The sequence below is a fragment of the Trichomycterus rosablanca genome, chromosome 3 (assembly GCF_030014385.1).
Source record: "Trichomycterus rosablanca isolate fTriRos1 chromosome 3, fTriRos1.hap1, whole genome shotgun sequence".
NCBI lineage: Eukaryota > Metazoa > Chordata > Actinopteri > Siluriformes > Trichomycteridae > Trichomycterus > Trichomycterus rosablanca.
In genome coordinates this window covers 44,365,997-44,389,136 of record NC_085990.1, presented here as the reverse complement: position 1 = coordinate 44,389,136, position 23,140 = coordinate 44,365,997, and the positions used below count along the sequence as shown (strand labels likewise).

Sequence of the window (23,140 nt, the reverse complement as noted above, 5' to 3'; positions counted from 1 at the left end):
GCTAGCATACTTTACTGCTGCGCCACCCATGCGCCCCAGATTAGCCAAACAAATACTGAGACCAATTGGATATTTATTTACTCAAATGAACATGCCTATTCCTAGTATATAATATAAAATTATTATACACATTTGGAACTGGGACATGCAGAGTTTCTGGAGTATGTCTACAATGGATTATCTTTGATAAGTGCTAACTGTTTAACAATACTTCACTGATTTCAAACAAATAAAATATTTTTCTCTAACGTCTATTCTGTACAGTTCTGATTTCACAACTTTTTATGTCAAAGCATTGATTTTTTGAGTGTAACTGCTTGTGTAAAAGAAAATTGTCAGCTATGTTAACTAGGGATGTAACGATGCACCAAAGACAGTTAATAACCGATTCAAAAATTCCACGATTCAAATCGATTTGACATGTAAAGTGAATCGATATTCACTTTAAACAGCAAAGGGGACTGGCGCTATACACCTCGCCTAGTTGACGTCACTGGCACTGTATGCTTAGTTGCCAGTTTCAGGGTTTTTCAGTAAAATTGGGCTTAATTAAAAATAGTTTCGCATAGTTTATACCTACTTCAGAAATAAAAAGGCATTAATTATTTAGATAAACAAATAATGCATTTTAGAGAAATAATAAAAGGAAACTTCATCACAATTTGTCTACAATCAGTTTAAAAAATCAGGAAAAAATCGTATCGTGAACCCAGTAGCATGAATCGCAATGCATTGTGGCTAGAGTGTATCGTTACATCCCTAACGTTAACAGATTAATGTAGGTTTTGATCTAATCTTATTCATCAAAACAATAACAAAATCTGTGTCTGTTTTCTTTTTCTGCAGGATCTCTGCATTACTAGCATGTGACATCTTATGAGAAGATTGGATACACCTGCTAACATATCAGTGGAAAGGTACTCAAGAACATTTCATGCCCATCGACCCCCCCAAACTCAACTGCCAGACCACTACACTAAGTGGAACAGTAATAACATACTAAACTTCCATTCTGAGATGCACCGAAAATGTGATTGAATGTGATATTCAATCAGGGGAATTCATTTTGAGGATTTCTTTTGCTAGTTATGTGCAATTTTGCTCAAGATATTTTTGTGCCCTGGGACCTCGTAGCCAGAGCGAAAATGCTAAGGGGTCAAGTGGGCTTAAAAGTATTCCCAGTTAGTTTTTAAGACCTCCTTTTTACATTCTATGGAGGCAGAGCATAGCCAGCCGACTGATGGGGCACGATCCGGAGGGCAACAGCAGACTCTGTCTGAATCTTCAACTGGGGGTAGGTTGCCTCAGATACAGGAACAGGCTACCTCACAACCGATCCATGGATCACGAGGCCGGCATCAACACAGGCAGCCAAAACGCCGGGATATGCTCCGAAGGCAGCAGCAACAGCAGTCTCAGGTGGGGGAATCATCCTGGCAATTACAAGATGCCCCAGGTCCCTCTGGAAGCAGCTACATTTCATCTCTACTTGAATCCTCTTCTCAGCCTCATAGTATTCCATCTCAAACTGTTAAGGAAGCACGGGAAGGTTCCTCTTCTAGACGAGAACGTAAGCCCCAGAAACCCGGAAAATATGTGTGCTCGTACTGTGGACGGCCATGTGCAAAGCCCAGCGTCCTACAAAAACACATTCGTTCCCACACAGGAGAGAGACCCTATCCTTGTGTGCCTTGCGGTTTCTCTTTTAAAACTAAAAGTAACCTATACAAACACCGCAAATCCCATGCTCATCGAATAAAAGCAGACCTGGCATCTAGTCGTGAAGAGTACAGCTTCAGTGGAGCCGAAAGTGGAACAGTCGGAGATGAGAAGGAAGAAGCAACAGAAGCAGATACCACAGAGTCTGAAGATGAGACAGGTCAGCGTCGCCCAAAGAGATCTCAAGAAAGGCCAGCTCTAAAGAAAAGCTCCAAGGTTGAACTCTCATTTTCACAAGAATCACCAAGAACTGAGGACTCCCAAGCAATCAAGCAAAGATTAGCCATGCGACTCAGTGAGAGAAAAAGACTCCCCATGGAATCATCAAATGAGACCCCATCATCTTCATTGGGCCCTGGTAGTAAGGGTAGCACCGAATCTGGCTACTTCTCTAGCTATGGGAGTGCCGAGTTGTCCCAGGTGAGCCCTCCCAACGCCAATGTTAAATCGTATGCTGAAATTATATTAGGAAAGTATGGACGATTAGGCCAGCAGCAAAGAATTTCACACCAACACCCCCAGTCATCATCTTCATCTTCTTTAGGTCAAGAGGAAAAATCAGTTCCTTTTACTGTGCCTAAGACGCAAGTCATCGAGCACATTACAAAATTAATCACTATAAATGAAGCCGTAGTTGACACTAAAGAGATCGACAGCGTCAAACCAAGACGCTCTTCCCTCTCCAGGAGAAGTAGCATCGAGGCTGTGAAGTTCTCTTTATCAAAAGATCCTTCTCTTTTTGATCCAATGGGAGATGTTCCAGGCACGAGTGGTATTTCTAGACCTCTTGGTTATAGAGGTGGTGCTGACGAAGGGCATCATTCACAGTCAGCGGAAGACATGCAAGCAAGTCTTTATTCTAGTGGTGTTCTTTTAAGAAGTCACTCAGTCCCATCCTCCAGTGGCAAAGAAGAGTCGCACAGCATTCGTCTCAGCCAGTCGTTTGATGAGCAGCAGGCTGCATCAGCTGAGCTGAGAGTCGGCCACCCGCATCGAATGTTAAGACGCCAACCTGCCATTGAAATGCCTATTGGGACTGATCTTGTAGCAGAAGCTGGGTTCTCTACTTCTAACGTAGCAGAAAAAGAATGGAAGCAGCAAAAGGAACTGCGGAAGGAACTTCATAAATGTGAGTTTTGTGGAACTTGCTTGAAGACACAGGATGATGTTGAAGCACACAAAAAGTCCTGCAAAAATTTGCCTTCAGAGGTACAACCAAGTGAGGAATTACCTGGTGCGACACAAGGTCACAGACAAATGATGCACTATAAGTTTAAAGCGATGGCTATGGCTATACGAAAAAGAAGGAAAGAAGAAAGTCTTGAGGAAGACCCTCTTAGTCCTGGTCCGGCAGCTATATCCTTTACTACCTATCCTGACACAGGTCCTAAAGATGACTTTCATGGCTTTTTTGGAACAGTTTCACAAAGTGAACCAGAAAAAACAGGTACTTACAAAGAAATCTCAGTAATACAACACACCAGCTCCTTTGAGAAGCAGGAAAGTATAAGCCAGGAGTCTGAATCTGAACACAAACAATCACAAGAGCCCATACAAACCTCCACATCAAGGTTAGTTCGACAGTCTAAGATTCAAGTTCCGGAGATCCTGGTGACGAAAGAACCAGACCCCGAAATGATCTCACCTGCAGCAAATCCATCCGTCTCAAGAGAACCAGAGAAAGAGTTTCAGTGGCCTCAGCGTAGTCAGACTTTGTCTCAGCTCCCTGCGGAAAAGCTGCCACCAAAAAAGAAACGTCTCCGTTTGGCGGAAGTCCAGTCATCTGGGAAATCGAGTTTTGAATCGGTTTCTCTGACACGCAGCCCAAGCCAAGAGAGTAACGTTTCGCACAACTCCAGCCGTTCTGCATCTTTCGAAGAATCAGGAAAGACTGACTCGCAAGGGTCTCACATGCTGACTGTACCAGGTACACATCAACACTATTTTTCCCACAGGGAAATGCAGCGCTCTGCCTCAGAGCAGGCCCCTGCAAGTTCACCACATTCTGCTCAGATAGCAGAATCTCGGAGTAAGTCATTTGACTGCGGATTGCTGCCATCAAAATCTACTTCATCGTCTTGGAAAGAGAAGCGAAAATGTCTTTTAGTGAAACACGCAACCCTTGAAAAGACTGAAGAACCTGAAGAATCATCATGTAGACCACGCCCGTCCTTTCCTGGAAATGTAGCTCTTTCATTTGATGAGCATGGAACCAGCAGCATAGCTAGATTTTGCCCTGACACTCTGGGTGAAACTCTTTTTCAATCCCCTCTCTCTTTTTCAACTAGTGTTTACCCCCTGACAAATCCAGACACCTTTTCTTCATCACAGATGGCTGAATTCCTACCAATTACAACAGCAATTTCTAAGGGTTTTTCTGGTCAAATATTCCATCAGGCTCTCACACCTCCGGGGCCATCTTCACTCCATTCCAGACAACTTCACTTAGCTGAACAACTAGGCCTCCCGCTTCAACCCTTCTCAACTTTGCTGTCTCTGCCATACCCAGCAAGTGATCCAAGCGTTCAAGATACCTCAGTTTCTCCTGTCAAGGATTCTAGTTTGTCTCCTTCCTCCACATACAGAAGCGACTCTTTATGTCATCCATTTGTTACCCAACACCAACCTCGCCCCATCATTGCTACATGCCTTGAGCAGCTAAGACCAGTTGTTTCACTGGTAGTGCCTGTTCGCTTGCAGACTCACATTCCAACTTACGCTAATGCAATGTACACAACCATTTCACAAATTTTAGCCACAACACGTTCCCAACAGCCAGTCTGCTGTACAGCTATGGTCATCATGGGAAAGCTTGAGGGGAGCAAGCTTCAACAATCCTACCTTAGAATCTCTCCACCCTGCATTACTCTGCCACTGCCTTTGGAGTCTGGATCTGAAGGTGGATCTGGTGATGACTGTTGGTCACTTGCTGCTGGAGGAAGCAAGCGAATGCTTTCTCCTGCAGGTAGTCTGGAACTTAGCTTGGAGGCACAACGGCAGCAGAAACGCATCAAGGAAGAAGAAAAGGCGGAAGAAAGCGAAGACGATGATGACAAAAGTAGTGATAAATATCTGAAGGACAGCCATGAATCCGACAAGGATGGGGTAAAAAGCAAACAAAAAGAGGATGTAATTATGGTGAAAGAACAAGAGAGGGAAGTAAAGAAAACAGAATCCGAGGTAACAAGCCCAGAGATTCCCCAGGTGAAAACTGGAGTAAAAAAAGAGGAAAAGCAGGATAAGGGTCACAGATCTGTATCACTGGTCGAGATTCCAGAGAGATCCAAAGACTCTACAGACCCTATGTGTTCCTCCCTACACACCGCTACATCAGTAAGCTGGTGCTACCTAAACTATACCAAGCCCAACCATTCTGCACACACAAATCCACAAACATCTGTCTATTCTTCATGGAGTGTGAGCATGTATAACCCCAACCTGCCTGGTATGTCCACCAAAACGGTACTGTCACTCCTCTGTTCTAAACAAACATACACCTCTGAGATGTACACCATGGCAACAACATCACATCTGACCACTGACAAGACAGCTGCTCATCAGACAACAACACCCAAAGCATTAGAGGTGAACATCATTACAATTTATACTATATATTTAACTTATAGTGTATTAATATTAATATATTATGGTCTTTTGGTCTGGAATATAGGTACATGCCAAACCACCAAGCACATCAGTCAAAGATAAAGAAGAGCAATTGGATACGAAGGCTGAAAAAGAGAAACGAACTACAGAGGAGGATCCTACTACCTCGAAGCAGAGTAAGCCACCGCGTGTTTGCATCTTTGAAGGAGGGTGAGTACTATTTAATGATGTATAATACTCTTCACATTTGGATTTTTTTATTAGCAAACTACAAACCCTGTTTCTGGGGAAAGTTTGGGACATTTTATATAACACATTAAAACAGATATTTGTTATTTGATAATTCTCTTCATTCTTTATTTACCTGACAAAAGTACCAAGACATTAAAACCACCTTCTTGTTTCTACACTTACTGTCCATGTTATCAGCTCCATTTACCACATAGAAGCACTTTGTAGTTCTACAATTACTGACTGTAGTCCATCTGTTTTTCTACATGCTTTGTTAGCCCCCTTTCATGCTGTTCTTCAATGGTCAGGACACCCACAGGACCACCACAGAGCAGGTATTATTTAGGTGGTGGATGATACTCAGCACTGCAGTGACAATGACATGGTGGTGGTGTGTTAGTGTGTGTTGTGCTGGTATGAGTGGATCAGACACAGCAGCGCTGCTGGAGTTTTTAAATACCATGTCCACTCACTGTCCACTCTATTAGACACTCCTACCTGGTTGGTCCACCTTGTAGATGTAAAGTCAGAGATGATCGCTCATCTATTGCTGCTGTTTGAGTTGGTCATCTTCTAGACCTGATAGTACAGAGACCTCTATTATTAAAAACTCTCACATCGTTTTGCTGATGATGAGGTTGCTCTATTATCATGAGTATTTACACAGATACAACAGCAACTTAGTATGCTGCTTTTTTGCTTACCTTATGTCTAACACAGCCTGTATTTTGCTTATATAATTCCTCCAGTCAGACGCCCACACGTTACCACATCCATCTTTCTGTGCTTTTTTTCTTACACTGTTTCCACTTCACGATTCGTCGCTCCCTATGAATCACAGCATCTCTACTTTTTTCCCTATTTATCACCTGCTTTTTTAATCACTGAGTTTCTCTCACTCACCCACTTTCTTTCACACGTAGACATGCAGGAACAGTACAGACTTCCCTGGCACCTGTTATTCAATGTCTACTTTTTCATACTACTGTACTAAATATTGTTTTAAATTAGTGAAACACCCATGGTGTGTTAGTACTCATTCACCATGTAATATGCAGTATAAGTATTATTTTTAGTATAATACTGGGTGGCTAAGTGGGTAGCACTGTCGCCTCACAGCAAGAAGGTCCTGGGTTTGATCCCCAGGTGGGGGAGCCCGCATCCTTTCTGTGTGGAGTTTGCATGTTCTCCCCGTGTCCGCGTGGGTTTCCTCCAGGGCTCCTGTTTCCTCCGACAGTCCAAAGACATGCAAGTGAGGTGAATTGGAGACGCTAGATTGTCCATGACTGTGTTCGATATAACCTTGTAAACTGATGAATCTTGTGTAATGAGTAACTACTGTTACCGTCATGAATGTAACCAAAGTGTAAAACATGACGTTAAAATCCTAATAAACAAACAAACAAACAATAGTATAATACTGAATTAAATTTATTACATTCTCAGGAATTTTTATTTATATATACAGTAAATACTTTTTTAACCTGCTTTCACCCTGTTCTTTAATAGTCAGTACCCCTACAGGACCACCACAGAGCAGATATTATTTAGGTGGTGGATCATTCTCAGCACTGCAGTGACACTGACATGGTGGTGGTGTGTTAGTGTGTGTTGTGCTGGTATGAGTGGATCAGACACAGCAGCGCTGCTGGAGTTTTTAAATACTGTGTCCATTCACTGTCCACTCTTTTAGACACTCCTACCTAGTTGGTCAACCTTGTAGATGTAAAGTCAGAGACGATCGCTCATCTATTGCTGCTGTTTGAGTTGGTCATCTTCTAAACCTTCATCAGTGCTCACAGGATGCTGCCCACGGGGCACTGTTGGTTGGATATTTTTGGTTGGTGGACTATTCTCAGTCCAGCAGTGACAGTGAGGTGTTTAAAAACTCCAGCAGCGCTGCTGTGTCTTATCCACCCATACCAGCACAACTCACACTAACACACAACCACCATGTAAGTGTCACTGTAGTGCTGAGAATGATCCACCACCTAAATAATACCTACAAAGAACAGGGTAAAAGCAGGCTAAAAAGTATGTAGAGAAACAGATGGACTACAGTCAGTAATTGTATAACAACAAAGTTCTCCTATATGGTAAGTGGAGCTGATAAAATGGACAGTGAGTGTAAAAACAAGGAGGTGGTTTTAATGTTGTGCCTGATTGGCGTATAAGCATTAGTTTATCCATGCTTTACATTTATGGAGCATTTTCAGCCAGTGTTATCCTACAGCTTTACCAGCAGATGCCACAAGTACCATGTAAATGTCTGGAACCAGCAGTGGAGTTACATAAAAGTCTGTTTGCTATTTTTTGTAGTAGACGCCATATTTTCCAGATTTTTACTTTAATATAGTAACATTTACCCTTTTTGTTGTTGTTTTCTGTCCCTGTTTTCATCTGTAGATATAAATCTAGCGAGGAGTATGTGTATGTAAGGGGAAGAGGGAGAGGTAAATACATTTGTGGTGAGTGTGGGATCCGCTGTAAAAAGCCTAGCATGCTCAAGAAACACACTCGGACTCACACAGATATCCGTCCCTACGTCTGTAAGCACTGCAACTTCGCCTTCAAAACCAAAGGTGAACATTTTTAAACCCTGATACTTTATTGAGTAAAATTTAAAGAATTGAGATTTCTCTTTTGTAATTATAACTATCAATAAAGCATAAAATCATTTTGTGTGAAAACAAAGTAAAAATATATGTATATTTGTTTTCTGTCAGGGAACCTCACCAAACACATGAAATCAAAGGCCCATGGTAAGAAATGCCAGGCAATTGGTGTATCTGAGTCATCTCTAGAAGAGCCGGAGTCCGAGGAACCAGGTAGTGTGTTTAGATACATTAATCTTTACCCACAGTCATTTCCAATACTACTCATCATCCTGTGCCCTTTGTAACACATATGACGTCTGTTTGGTGTAAGCTATGTGGAGCAATTAGCTTTCGTCAAGCATACGCCATTCAAACATACGTCATTCAAGCACACGCCATTCAAACATACGTCATTCAAGCATACGCCATTCAAACATACGTCATTCAAGCACACGCCATTCAAACATACGTCATTCAAACATACGCCATTCAAGCATACGTCGTTCTAACATACGTCATTCAAACATACGTCATTCTAACATACGTCATTCAAACATACGTCATTCAAACATACGTCATTCAAACATACGTCATTCAAACATATGTCATTCAATCATACGTAATTCAATCATACGCCATTCAATCATACGTCATTCAAACATACGTCATTCAAGCATACGTCATTCAAGCATACGTCATTCAAACATACGTCATTCAATCATACGTCATTCAAGCATACGCCATTCAAACATACGTCATTCTAACATACGTCATTCAAGCATACGTCATTCAAGCATACGTCATTCAAACATACGTCATTCAATCATACGTCATTCAAGCATACGTCATTCAAACATACGCCATTCAATCATACGTCATTCAAGCATACGTCATTCAAGCATACGTCATTCAAGCATACGTCATTCAAACATACGTCATTCAATCATACGTCATTCAAGCATACGTCATTCAAACATACGCCATTCAATCATACGTCATTCAAGCATACGTCATTCAAGCATACGTCATTCAAGCATACGCCATTCAAACATACGTCATTCAATCATACGTCATTCAATCATACGCCATTCAAACATACGTCATTCGAGCATACGTCATTCAAACATACGTCATTCAAACATACGTCATTCAAACATACGTCATTCAAACATACGCCATTCAAGCATACGTCATTCAAACATACGTCATTCAAGCATACGTCATTCAAGCATACGCCATTCAAGCATACGCCATTCAAGCATACGTCATTCAAACATACGCCATTCAATCATACGTCATTCAAGCATACGTCATTCAAGCATACGTCATTCAAGCATACGTCATTCTAACATACGTCATTCATTCATACGTCATTCAATCATACGTCATTCAAGCATACGTCATTCATTCATACGTCATTCAAACATACGCCATTCAAGCATACGTCATTCAAGCATACGTCATTCAAGCATACGTCATTCTAACATACGTCATTCTAACATACGTCATTCAAGCATACGTCATTCAAACATACGTCATTCAAGCATACGTCATTCAAACATACGTCATTCAAGCATACGTCATTCAAACATACGTCATTCAAGCATACGTCATTCTAACATGTCATTCAAGCATACGTCATTCAATCATACGTCATTCAAGCATACGTCATTCAAGCATACGTCATTCAAACATACGTCATTCAAGCATACGTCATTCTAAAATACGTCATTCAAACATACGTCATTCAAAAATACGTCATTCAAACATACGTCATTCAAACATACGTCATTCAAGCATACGTCATTCTAACATACGTCATTCAAGCATACGTCATTCTAACATACGTCATTCAAACATACGCCATTCAATCATACGTCATTCAAACATACGTCATTCAAGCATACGTCATTCAAGCATACGTCATTCAAACATACGTCATTCAAACATACGCCATTCAAGCATACGCCATTCAAACATACGTCATTCTAACATACGTCATTCAAGCATACGTCATTCAAGCATACGTCATTCAAACATACGCCATTCAAACATACGTCATTCAAGCATACGTCATTCAAGCATACGTCATTCAAACATACGTCATTCAAGCATACGTCATTCAAACATACGCCATTCAATCATACGTCATTCAAACATACGTCATTCAAACATACGTCATTCAAGCATACGTCATTCAAACATACGTCATTCAAGCATACGTCATTCAAGCATACGCCATTCAATCATACACCATTCAATCATACGTCATTCAAACATACGTCATTCAAACATACGCCATTCAAACATACGTCATTCTAACACATCATTCAAACATACGTCATTCAAGCATACGTCATTCAAACATACGCCATTCAAGCATACGCCATTCAAGCATACGACATTCAATCATACGTCATTCAAACATACGTCATTCAATCATACGCCATTCAATCATACGTCATTTAAGCATACGTAATTCAAGCATACGTCATTCTAACATACGTCATTCAAGCATACGTCATTCAATCATACGTCATTCAAGCATACGTCATTCAAGCATACGTCATTCAAACATACGCCATTCAAACATACGTCATTCTAACATACGTCATTCAAGCATGCCTCATTCAAACATACGTCATTCAAGCATACGTCATTCAAGCATACGTCATTCAAACATACGCCATTCTAACATACGTCATTCAAACATACGTCATTCTAACATACGTCATTCAAACATACGTCATTCAAACATACGTCATTCAAGCATACGCCATTCAAACATACGTCATTCGAGCATACGTCATTCAAACATACGTCATTCGAGCATACGTCATTCAAACATACGTCATTCAAACATACGCCATTCAAACATACGCCATTCAAACATACGTCATTCTAACATACGTCATTCAAACATACGTCATTCAAGCATACGCCATTCAAGCATACGCCATTCAAACATACGTCATTCGAGCATACGTCATTCTAACATACGTCATTCAAACATACGTCATTCGAGCATACGTCATTCAAACATACGTCATTCAAACATACGTCATTCAAACATACGTCATTCAAACATACGCCATTCAAGCATACGTCATTCAAACATACGTCATTCAAGCATACGTCATTCAAGCATACGCCATTCAAGCATACGCCATTCAAGCATACGTCATTCAAACATACGCCATTCAATCATACGTCATTCAAGCATACGTCATTCAAGCATACGTCATTCAAGCATACGTCATTCTAACATACGTCATTCATTCATACGTCATTCAATCATACGTCATTCAAGCATACGTCATTCATTCATACGTCATTCAAACATACGCCATTCAAGCATACGTCATTCAAGCATACGTCATTCAAGCATACGTCATTCTAACATACGTCATTCTAACATACGTCATTCAAGCATACGTCATTCAAACATACGTCATTCAAGCATACGTCATTCAAACATACGTCATTCAAGCATACGTCATTCAAACATACGTCATTCAAGCATACGTCATTCTAACATGTCATTCAAGCATACGTCATTCAATCATACGTCATTCAAGCATACGTCATTCAAGCATACGTCATTCAAACATACGTCATTCAAGCATACGTCATTCTAAAATACGTCATTCAAACATACGTCATTCAAAAATACGTCATTCAAACATACGTCATTCAAACATACGTCATTCAAGCATACGTCATTCTAACATACGTCATTCAAGCATACGTCATTCTAACATACGTCATTCAAACATACGCCATTCAATCATACGTCATTCAAACATACGTCATTCAAGCATACGTCATTCAAGCATACGTCATTCAAACATACGTCATTCAAACATACGCCATTCAAGCATACGCCATTCAAACATACGTCATTCTAACATACGTCATTCAAGCATACGTCATTCAAGCATACGTCATTCAAACATACGCCATTCAAACATACGTCATTCAAGCATACGTCATTCAAGCATACGTCATTCAAACATACGTCATTCAAGCATACGTCATTCAAACATACGCCATTCAATCATACGTCATTCAAACATACGTCATTCAAACATACGTCATTCAAGCATACGTCATTCAAACATACGTCATTCAAGCATACGTCATTCAAGCATACGCCATTCAATCATACACCATTCAATCATACGTCATTCAAACATACGTCATTCAAACATACGCCATTCAAACATACGTCATTCTAACACATCATTCAAACATACGTCATTCAAGCATACGTCATTCAAACATACGCCATTCAAGCATACGCCATTCAAGCATACGACATTCAATCATACGTCATTCAAACATACGTCATTCAATCATACGCCATTCAATCATACGTCATTTAAGCATACGTAATTCAAGCATACGTCATTCTAACATACGTCATTCAAGCATACGTCATTCAATCATACGTCATTCAAGCATACGTCATTCAAGCATACGTCATTCAAACATACGCCATTCAAACATACGTCATTCTAACATACGTCATTCAAGCATGCCTCATTCAAACATACGTCATTCAAGCATACGTCATTCAAGCATACGTCATTCAAACATACGCCATTCAAACATACGTCATTCAAGCATACGTCATTCAATCATACGACATTCAATCATACGTCATTCAAACATACGTCATTCAAGCATACGTCATTCAAGCATACGTCATTCAAGCATACGTCATTCAAGCATACGTCATTCAATCATACGTCATTCAATCATACGCCATTCAATCATACGACATTCAATCATACGTCATTCAATCATACGCCATTCAATCATACGACATTCAATCATACGTCATTCAAACATACGTCATTCAAGCATACGTCATTCAAGCATACGTCATTCAAGCATACGTCATTCAATCATACGTCATTCAATCATACGCCATTCAATCATACGACATTCAATCATACGTCATTCAATCATACGCCATTCAATCATACGACATTCAATCATACGTCATTCAAGCATACGTCATTCAAGCATACGTCATTCAAGCATACGTCATTCAAGCATACGTCATTCAAGCATACGTCATTCAATCATACGTCATTCAATCATACGCCATTCAATCATACGACATTCAATCATACGTCATTCAATCATACGCCATTCAATCATACGACATTCAATCATACGTCATTCAAACATACGTCATTCAAGCATACGTCATTCAAGCATACGTCATTCAAGCATACGTCATTCAATCATACGTCATTCAATCATACGCCATTCAATCATACGACATTCAATCATACGTCATTCAATCATACGCCATTCAATCATACGACATTCAATCATACGTCATTCAAACATACGTCATTCAAGCATACGTCATTCAAGCATACGTCATTCAAGCATACGTCATTCAAACATACGTCATTCAATCATACGCCATTCAATCATACGACATTCAATCATACGTCATTCAAGCATACGTCATTCAAGCATACGTCATTCAAACATACGTCATTCAAGCATACGTCATTCAAACATACGCCATTCAATCATACGTCATTCAAACATACGTCATTCAAGCATACGTCATTCAAACATACGTCATTCAAGCATACGTCATTCAAGCATACGCCATTCAATCATACACCATTCAATCATACGTCATTCAAACATACGTCATTCAAACATACGCCATTCAAACATACGTCATTCTAACACATCATTCAAACATACGTCATTCAAGCATACGTCATTCAAACATACGCCATTCAAGCATACGCCATTCAAGCATACGACATTCAATCATACGTCATTCAAACATACGTCATTCAATCATACGCCATTCAATCATACGTCATTTAAGCATACGTAATTCAAGCATACGTCATTCTAACATACGTCATTCAAGCATACGTCATTCAATCATACGTCATTCAAGCATACGTCATTCAAGCATACGTCATTCAAACATACGCCATTCAAACATACGTCATTCTAACATACGTCATTCAAGCATGCCTCATTCAAACATACGTCATTCAAGCATACGTCATTCAAGCATACGTCATTCAAACATACGCCATTCAAACATACGTCATTCAAGCATACGTCATTCAATCATACGACATTCAATCATACGTCATTCAAACATACGTCATTCAAGCATACGTCATTCAAGCATACGTCATTCAAGCATACGTCATTCAAGCATACGTCATTCAATCATACGTCATTCAATCATACGCCATTCAATCATACGACATTCAATCATACGTCATTCAATCATACGCCATTCAATCATACGACATTCAATCATACGTCATTCAAACATACGTCATTCAAGCATACGTCATTCAAGCATACGTCATTCAAGCATACGTCATTCAATCATACGTCATTCAATCATACGCCATTCAATCATACGACATTCAATCATACGTCATTCAATCATACGCCATTCAATCATACGACATTCAATCATACGTCATTCAAGCATACGTCATTCAAGCATACGTCATTCAAGCATACGTCATTCAAGCATACGTCATTCAAGCATACGTCATTCAATCATACGTCATTCAATCATACGCCATTCAATCATACGACATTCAATCATACGTCATTCAATCATACGCCATTCAATCATACGCCATTCAATCATACGTCATTCAAGCATACGTCATTCAAGCATACGTCATTCAAGCATACGTCATTCAATCATACGTCATTCAATCATACGCCATTCAATCATACGACATTCAATCATACGTCATTCAATCATACGCCATTCAATCATACGACATTCAATCATACGTCATTCAAACATACGTCATTCAAGCATACGTCATTCAAGCATACGTCATTCAAGCATACGTCATTCAAACATACGTCATTCAATCATACGCCATTCAATCATACGACATTCAATCATACGTCATTCAATCATACGCCATTCAATCATACGACATTCAATCATACGTCATTCAAACATACGTCATTCAAGCATACGTCATTCAAGCATACGTCATTCAAACATACGTCATTCAAGCATACGTCATTCAAACATACGCCATTCAAGCATACGTCATTCAAGCATACGTCATTCAATCATACGCCATTCAATCATACGTCATTCAAACATACGTCATTCAATCATACGCCATTCAATCATACGTCATTCAAACATACGTCATTCAAGCATACGTCATTCAAGCATACGTCATTCAAGCATACGTCATTCAAACATACGCCATTCAAGCATACGTCATTCTAACATACGTCATTCAAGCATACGTCATTCAAACATACGTCATTCAAACATACGTCATTCAAACATACGTCATTCAAACATACGCCATTCAAGCATACGTCATTCAAACATACGTCATTCAAACATACGTCATTCAAGCATACGTCATTCAAGCATACGTCATTCAAGCATACGCCATTCAAGCATACGCCATTCAAGCATACGTCATTCAAGCATAAGTCATTCAAGCATACGTCATTCAAGCATACGCCATTCAAGCATACGCCATTCAAACATTCGTCATTCAAACATACGTCATTCAATCATACGTCATTCAATCATACGTCATTCAAGCATACGTCATTCAAACATACGTCATTCAAGCATACGTCATTCTAACATACGTCATTCAAGCATACGTCATTTCTCTGGGTTTAATTATAGCTTTCAATGTAGGAGACATGGCACTATAATGAGATTGTGCTTGCTTAAGTATTGCTAAATATATTGACCATAATAAATAATAATTTATGTCTGACTTCAGGCTTTTGTTCTGTCTAAATGAACGTATTTATTACATGCCCATAGTTCATGAACACTTTGAAATTACTTGGATTTCTCTGAGCTAGTTTATGCTTAAGGATTTAAATTAGAAGAACTACAGAGATGCTAGGGAAAAAAGCAGCCGGAGTCTCTACAACTTAAAGACCTGTACATCTACACTTGTTCACTATTAGGAAAATTAATACATTTAATAAAAGGACACCATCGCTCAGGTGGTGCAGCGGTAAAACACGCTAGCACACCATAGCTGGGATTTCGAATACATCGTGTCAAATCTCAGCTCTGCCATCCCGCTGGGCTGGGCGGCTATATGAACAAAGATTGGCTGTTGTTCATACAGGGTGGGATAAGCCGGATAGGGACCTCATAACTGATGCAATTTTGACCTCTGCTGGCTGATTGATGGCGTCTGCACAGAGTTGAGGGATGATGCATAGATCAGGGTGTGGCTCTTTGTGCACAAAGCTGATTTGCATATGAACTTGCCTCGTGCAGGTGAAAAGATTCAGTCGGCTACTGCACACGTGTCAGAGGGGGCGTGTGTCAGTTCGCTCTCCTCAATCGGGGCAAGGGTCAGCACCAGTAGAGAGGAAGCATAATGCAATTGGGTAAAAATTGGACGCGAAAGAAATCGGGAGAAAATGGGAGAAAATAAATAAAAAATCAAAGGACACCATAGAAAACCACTAAACCATCTGAATGTTCCACATTGCTTTTGTGGATAAATTAGAATCTAAACATTTTGGCAGAAATATACAATGGCATGTTTGGAGATAAAAACAGCACTTCAACGTGAACTGTAAAGCATGGTGGCGAGAGCATTATGGTTTGGTAAAAAAGTCAAACAAAATTCTGATAATAGCAATAGTATTTTAAAATTGCCAAGTTAAAGCTTATATATAAACTGTGAATAATTAAACAATTTGTAATTATTGTGACTCAATTGTAACTGTTTTTGTTGACCAGGCACCAGTGAGGGTCATTTCTGTGAATCAGAGGATACAGAGGAACACCAATTCTCAGACATCGAGGATTCTGAGGAAGATGATGACGATGACCATGAGGAGGAAGATGAGGACTTGTCCTCCCATGGCGGCCCTCCATCATCCTGCTCGACAGATACACGTCAGTCTGAAAGTGGTCAGAGCTCACATATTGATCCCGCTAGCGTATCAGTTCCAGAGAGAGAAGAAAGAGAGAGCCAGGCTTCTCCTCTCCGGCCCTGGAGCGCTGGCAGGGCTGCATCTCCAGACAGCAAGAGGGTGCTATTCTCCCGGAAAGCCTGGGAGCATTCTCCGCTAGCCTTTTCTCCTGCTAGTGAAGGCTCACCTATCCGGAATCTGTCCCCCAGACTCGAGCTGTCCTCTCCCAGTCGGCATCTTTCTCCGTCCCCAGAGAGAGGCCCGTCTCCTCTCACGGGGTCCCCTCTCAGACCTCTGTCCCCTCTGCGATCACTTTCTCCCGCCAGCTTTAGGAGCTCTAGAGCCCGACTTTCTTCAGCACCACTCCGAACTCAACACAGAGCACGCAGCTCACCTGGACATTTTCACTGGGAATCAAGCACTCAGTCAAGAGAGGGCCAGCAGGTGGGTCACATCAACACCTATCACAGGTTATTGCTGGATCAGTAATTGTTATTTAAAAGAAATCTGTGGATATGATATCAAGAACAACAACATAATTAGATCATTTAGCTGTCAGTAACAGTCTGTCAGGTAACGTCTAAGTAAATAAGTAACTAGTACTACAATATTTACATGTACATTTACCTATATTTTGTGGTTTAGACTGAAATTAAAAAAATATTTAAGATTGTATTAATACTGTAGATATGCAGTACATACAATACAAAACTCTTTAATCTTTCTTTACTGGTACAGTGGTACCTTGTAACTCAACAACCCCGAAAAGTCAAAGTCAATGCCCTTTGTCGAGAAATTTGTACCCTTAAACTCAACATTTCCCTTAAACTCAACGTGTTCCGTTTGTTTTTTAAAAATGTATTTATTTAATTTCAAATTAACAATAAACAGTCGCTTTGTTCAGCGAAATAACCATCAAATCCACTCTAAAAGCGTCCACATGTATCTGTGTTTATCTGGATTTTCCTTCTGTTTCACTTTTAAACTTGTTACAGCTCGGGGTTCTGAAAAATTGTAAGAATCAGCTTTTTATTTTAGTGTTTTTATATTAAACTCGTGTTATTTTAGTGTATGTGTCAAAAACAACCCCATTATTTTACATAAGCCTAAAATATATGCAAGTTCATGGGACCATGGAACACATTAACAGGTTTCCCATACATCCTTATGGTAAAACATACCTTAAACCTCAATGCCTTTTAAACTCAACGCCAGTCCCAGAACCAATTGACGTTGAGTTTCAAGGTACCACTGTAGTTGCTAAAACTATTGAGATATTACTTATACCACTGGGACTAGATTTTGAAATGGATTCAGGTGTTACTTTGTACTAAGTGAAGTAAAAATTTACACTTTTTTTTTTTTTTTACCCCTTTTTCTCCCCTTTTTAGCGCATCCAATTGTTCAATTAGCATCGTGCTTCCTCTCTGTCTATGCCGAACCCTGCCCTGACGGAGGTGATTGAAGCTAACCCGTATCCCCTCCGAAACACGAGCAGCAGCCAGATGCATCTTTGCCACCCACACATTGACGAGTTTGGCGCCACCTAGCGTTGCATGCGGAGAGACACACCCTAAGGGCACCCTCTCCCATCTCTGTGTAAGCGCCTCCAATCAGCCGGCAGAGAACGCAATCGCATTCTGACAGAGAGAGACCCACATCCGGTTCTTTGTCCCACCCCCCACATGAGCAACCGGCCAATCGTTGCTCATATAGCCACTCAGCTTCGAACCGGTAAAGCAAGGCTGGATTCGATACCACGCTTCTCAGACTCCAGCCCTGGTTGCAGCGCGTTTCTTTTTACCGCTGCGCCACCTGAGCGGCCCAAAATTTACACTTTTAATTACTTTGTTTTTTCCTTAAGAAAAAGCAAGAAAAACTCAAATTTACATAATAATGACACTGTGGTCATTTTTATTTACATGGTATTAATAACTGTATGGGCAGCACAGTGGCTCAGTGAGTAGCATTGTGTCTCACAACAAGAAGGTCCTGGGTTTGACCCCCAGGTCGGGTGCTCCAGGTCCTTTCTGTGTGTAGTTGTGTGCACGTTCTCCCCGTGTCTGCAAGAGTTTCCTCCCACAGTCCAAAGACGTGCAAGTGAAGTGAACTGGAAATGCAAAATTGTCCATGACTGTGTTTGATGTTAAAACTTGTGAACTAATGAATCATTTCTGTCATGAATGTAACCAAAGAGCGTAAAACATGACGTTAAAATCCTAATAATAATATATAACTGTATATTTTATTTGTATTTACTATTTATAATCATAACAGAAACCATTTTAATTTATGTAAGTGAATTTTGATGAGCTTAAGCTTAAAATATGACCAAACGACAGAGCAAAAGCAGCCATACAAAAACAGGTGGTATGTGTACCGCACATTCCAAGGTTCCCTGGAACAAGGTTTAAATCTTGTGTTTATTACTTTCTGTGAGGTCATTGACATGTTTTCCCTGTGACTGCGGGAGAACTTTCATCAGATTTTTCAATTTCCTATCACATTTTAAAAACACACAGAAGGATTGGCTATACTAAGGCCAAGTTTACACTACACAACTTTCCAAGTCGTCAGGTCGCTGTACAGTTCACACTACACGACTGGATCTCTTGTAATCGGGAGTCTTTTAAGTCGATGTGACTTTCACACTACACGACTGATCGGCGATAGGGGGTTTCACACTACATGATCTATCACCAACTGGAATCGCAGGCGAGCTTCTCTGGTCTCCCAAACTACATTTTGTCACGAAACACACACACGAGAAGTGACGAAAGGTTTAATGATACCACGTACCAAAATGCACGTCAACAAGTAGCCAGCGATCAAAGTTTGTGTGCTGATGTGCAGCGTAAAATCAAAGAGAAAAAATAAATGAATCTGAGTAGACTTGGCTACACGGCCAGCATGGATTGTTCTGTAGTGAGTTGGAGGTTAATAAATATTTTTTGCAAATACTGTAAAACTTGTGTGTATGGTGATGTATTCTGATATAAACTATATTACGCCCCTGTCTCACCTTTTTGCAACTCCTCCCCTACGTTTCCCCTCACACCGTATCTTGCGTTCTCATTGGCTGTTCGACATAGCACTCATTGCCAGTCAGGCAACTCAGATCCAGGTTTTTGACAAGCTAGATATATAACTTCACACATAGCAATTGAGAGCCGAGTTTCGATCGCCGAGCAAACACCGAGTTGCTCCTGAGCCGGCAAATCTAGTGCCGACCAGTCGGCGAGCGAAAATCAGGGCAAAAATCGTGTAGTGCATAAATTGCCTAGTAATAAAGTGTGAGTGTGTTGTGTCCTGTGATGGATTGGTTCCCTGTTCAGAGCAGTGTGGGACACACTGTGCCCCGATCAGAATGAAGCTTAAATGACATTTACACTGCTAATAGTGATGTAAGATCTTAAATCAGCAATTCATTTTATTTCTACTTTCTTCTTCTTTCTTTTAAACATTACTATACAAAAACAGCTGAAAACAGCAGTCTGAAAGTGTTTTTATACACTTTATTGCCAAAAGTATTTACTCACCCATCCAAATCATTTAATTCAGGTGTTCCAATCACTTCCAAACATTAGTGAAAGAATGGGTCGCTCTCAGGAGCTCAGTAAATTCCAGTGTGGTACAGTGATAGGATGCCACCTGTCCAGTTGTGAAATTTCCTCACTACTAAATATTCCACAGTCGACTGTCAGTGGTATTATAACAAAGTGGAAGCGATTGGGAACGACAGCAACTCAGCCACTAAGTGATAGGCCACGTCAAATGACAGAGTGGGGTCAGCGGATGCTGAGGCACATAGTGCGCAGAGGTTGCCAACTTTCTGCAGAGTCAGTCGCTACAGACCTCCAAACTTCATGTGTCCTTCAGAAGAAGGGTAAAAAATTCCCATAAACACACTCCTAAACCTTGTGGAAAGCCTTCCCAGAAGAGCTGATGCTGTTATAGCTGCAAAGGGTGGGCCGACATCATATTAAACCCTATGGATTAAGAATGGGATGTCACTCAAGTTCATATGTGTGTGAAGGCAGACAAGTGAATACTTTTGGCAATATAGTGTACATAGAGAGAAAAGATGTATTGAAATGATCATTGTATTGCTATTGTCTCCCTCTGCAGGAAAGAGCTAGTACACCCAGCAGAGTGCAGTCTCCACAGAGGCTGACGCCACCACATCCCAGCCTGGTACCAGCCCCCCTGCGCTTTCCTTTCAGTGATGCCCCAAGCTATCTACCAGCCATGCCAAGAACTATCGACTGCATGTTCAGCCACCTCCCCTTGCATTCCCAGCAACAGAACCGCATGCCTTACCATATGATCCCTATCGGAGGAATCCAAATGGTACAGCTTAGACCCAGATCCCGCCCCACACTGGACCGGGCATCCTCTTCCACTCAGTCCCCCACTTCCCCCAAAGAAGAGGTTTTTTTCTCTCTAAATAAGTGCCCACTGAGCACATCATGGAGTTCACAACCTGAAACAAGCCAGGCTGTCTGTGAGCACACACAGAGCATTAAAAAGGGAAAATGTGGTTTGTATAGTCATGCTACAGACTGCAAAACAGCCTACTCTTCTCCAGCAGATGATCCTGGTGAGCAAAGTACAAAAGACACCAAACAATATGGCAGCTCATTGCCCAGTAAGACTCACACCGGTATTCCTGAGACATCTCAAGAACTGGGTCAGGAGACCAGTGAGAGAGCCAAGATGAACCCTGAGCTTACTGAGAAGGAAACCAAAGCATCCTCACACAGAAAAAGTGAACATTCAGTGCCAGAGAAGCGTAAAGACGGCCAGTCCGCTACAGAGGAGACTGTCCATTCTGGGCAGAGCCAGGATAGCAGCTCAGACAGCACTTAATAGCATTTGTGCTCAAAGTACAAACTGCTAATGTTATTCCTTTTTTTGTAAAGCTATGTTTTTATACGACTTTTCAATACTGTTGGTATCTTGGTAAATGTTTGTATTCGCAATATATAAGATTGTAAGATTGTATAAGATGCACTTTTTGATTTATGTAAATGTATTACTTCTGTCCCTGTAACTTTCCTGACTTTACAGTCATCCTTAAGGTAACGATTTGAATATGTTTATGTAAATTAATTCTTAAAATCATTTATAAATGACCAAGTTGAATTGTTAAACCAAGAATTCCGAATTGTAAATCTGTTTCTTGTCCAGTATTACTCAAAGTATAGTTATGTGTGCCTTTCCTGCCAGGATTTCTTGCTTGAAGTGTAAACAAACAGAAAGGCTGTGAATTCTTTATAAATACTTTGTGTTTAGTAGATTTGTTTGTACAATTGGAAGGTGTAATTTTTATTTGTATTTTTTTTTCTAAACTTAAGTCAGGGTAAAAGTAAAATCAGTTTGTACTGAAGGCCAATGGAGTGCAAAGGGTTTTTGCAAGGAAATTGCACTGAAATCATATTTTTATATATAAAAAAGAAATGATAAAATATTATGTCTGTACATATAAGAGGTCTATGATCCATATTTATTGCAATTTTAAAAAAAATATGGAAAACATTTTCTTTAGTTTTTTTAATGCAATTTTTATTCTTTGCACTTTTTGTTGTGAATATTTCTGTTACGTTGTCGAGACTTGAATTTGAAAATAAATAACTGGACAGGGTGATAAAGTTGGTCAACAGCAACAGGGTTGGATGGATAAAAGCCTTCCAAATATGTCACAGATCAAAAATCTTTCTAAACCAATAAAGGTGCACCAGGAATTAATGAATGTATTCATCAAGTTTTTACATTACATTACATTAAACAATGAATGTAAGACTTTTGTCCTGAGGGTTTGTGTTTCCTCTTCAAAAATCTTAAATTCAACACGTAAAGGTCTTGGTGGTTAATACACCGATCAGCCATAACATTAAAACCACCTCCTTGTTTCTACACTCACTGTCCATTTTATCAGCTCCACTTACCATATAGAAGCACTTTGTAGTTCTACAATTACTGACTGCAGTCCCTCTGTTTCTCTACATGCTTTGTTAGCCCCTTTT

General features: G+C 40.2%; 1 protein-coding gene across 1 annotated transcript; it reads left to right on the top strand.

The window, feature by feature from the left end:
- The first annotated feature begins 1,199 nt into the window (after nucleotides 1-1,199).
- Nucleotides 1,200-22,862, top strand: LOC134309916 (transcription factor HIVEP3). Its single transcript, XM_062991359.1, has 6 exons — nucleotides 1,200-5,304; nucleotides 5,390-5,535; nucleotides 7,963-8,138; nucleotides 8,283-8,384; nucleotides 16,939-17,558; nucleotides 21,243-22,862. The coding sequence occupies exons 1-6, from the start codon at nucleotides 1,213-1,215 to the stop codon at nucleotides 21,981-21,983; spliced, it is 5,877 nt and encodes a 1,958-aa protein (XP_062847429.1). The 5' UTR covers nucleotides 1,200-1,212; the 3' UTR covers nucleotides 21,984-22,862.
- The last annotated feature ends 278 nt before the right edge of the window (nucleotides 22,863-23,140 follow it).